General features: G+C 23.5%; 1 protein-coding gene across 1 annotated transcript; it reads left to right on the forward strand.

The window, feature by feature from the left end:
* Positions 1 to 167: 167 nt before the first annotated feature.
* On the forward strand, positions 168 to 949 carry LOC126909951 (PH and SEC7 domain-containing protein-like). The gene is made up of 3 exons (XM_050692356.1): positions 168 to 380; positions 441 to 669; positions 739 to 949. Exons 1-3 carry the CDS (start codon positions 308 to 310, stop codon positions 893 to 895), a joined length of 459 nt encoding a protein of 152 aa, XP_050548313.1. The 5' UTR covers positions 168 to 307; the 3' UTR covers positions 896 to 949.
* Positions 950 to 1,337: the final 388 nt, after the last annotated feature.

Raw genomic sequence — 1,337 nt, forward strand, 5'->3', positions numbered from 1 at the left:
TTTTTTTTTTTTTTTTTATATATATATATCCCTCGTTTCTGATATTTGAAATACCCATGGTTAATAATAAAATATTATATTGATTTGTTTTTGTGAAATTATTTTATTAATCAAAGTTAACTTTTTGATTTCTACATCATTTTGATCAATTTATTATTAAAAGTGAAAAAATATATCATTTCCCTTTTAATATTTTAGTGATGATGACATAGATGAAAATCAAATTAAAATAGCTAATGCCAATCAATCAGATGGCTTTGGAAATAAACTATCTGACCAAAAAAGTAATGATTATGAAGAAAATATCATGACTCAGGCTTTGGAACATAAAAAAGGCTATGTTATGAGAAAATGTTGTAAGGAAGCTAATGGAAAAAAAAGTAGTGACAATCAATTATATTATTGAGAAATTTTTAACATTTAATATTAATCACTTATAGCTGCTAGAGGAAAAAGAGGCTGGAAAATGTATTTTTGTACATTACGTGACCTTATTCTTTACTTACATAAAGATGATTCTGGTTTTAAAAAAACTCAAATTAGCGATAGCATTCATAATGCAATACATATACACCATGCTTTAGCTACTAAAGCTATTGATTATACAAAAAAACAACATGTTTTCAGACTTATTACTGCTGACCAAGCGGAGTATTTGTTTCAAACTAGGTACAGCGAAAAGTAATTTCAATATTTATAAAATATTTTAATTATTCGAATCTTTTATTTTCATTTTAGTGATGCTAAAGAGTTAGATTCCTGGATAAATACAATTAACTTTGTATGTGCTAGTTTTTCTGCACCTAGATTACCAAGTGCTGTGGGAAACCAGAAAAAATTTCAAAGGCCTTTATTACCATCAGCTCCAACAAAATTAAATTTGGTTTGTAATTGAAATATATATTAAATTTTTTGATAGCCAAAAAATATACTGGTAAAAATCAAATATTTTCTTGTTCTTTAAATTAGAGAAAAATTTTCCATTTACTTTTACTTTTAATATTAACTATTAAATGTATTTATATATTTTTAAGAAATTTTACAAGATACTTTACCAATTTTGATTAAGAAAAGAATTATTTGTTAAAACAAAGTTAAAGTATTTTAACAATTTTGTTTATACTTAAATATTTCTTTTTATTATATACCAATTTAATTGAAACTTTAATATTAAAAATTTAACTTACCTATGTGAGGGTAAAAGCAAAACTAGTAAAAGTCAATTTTTTTCAAAATTAATTCCAACTTAAAAAGAAATATTTCAATGCTACATTTATATTAGACCTTATGAGATTCAAATATTTCAAATAACTCTTCTGAAATTTTCCTCTAACCCC

The sequence above is a fragment of the Daktulosphaira vitifoliae genome, unplaced genomic scaffold (genome assembly GCF_025091365.1).
Source record: "Daktulosphaira vitifoliae isolate Bord-2020 unplaced genomic scaffold, ASM2509136v1 Scaffold_2507, whole genome shotgun sequence".
NCBI classification, from domain to species: Eukaryota; Metazoa; Arthropoda; class Insecta; order Hemiptera; family Phylloxeridae; genus Daktulosphaira; species Daktulosphaira vitifoliae.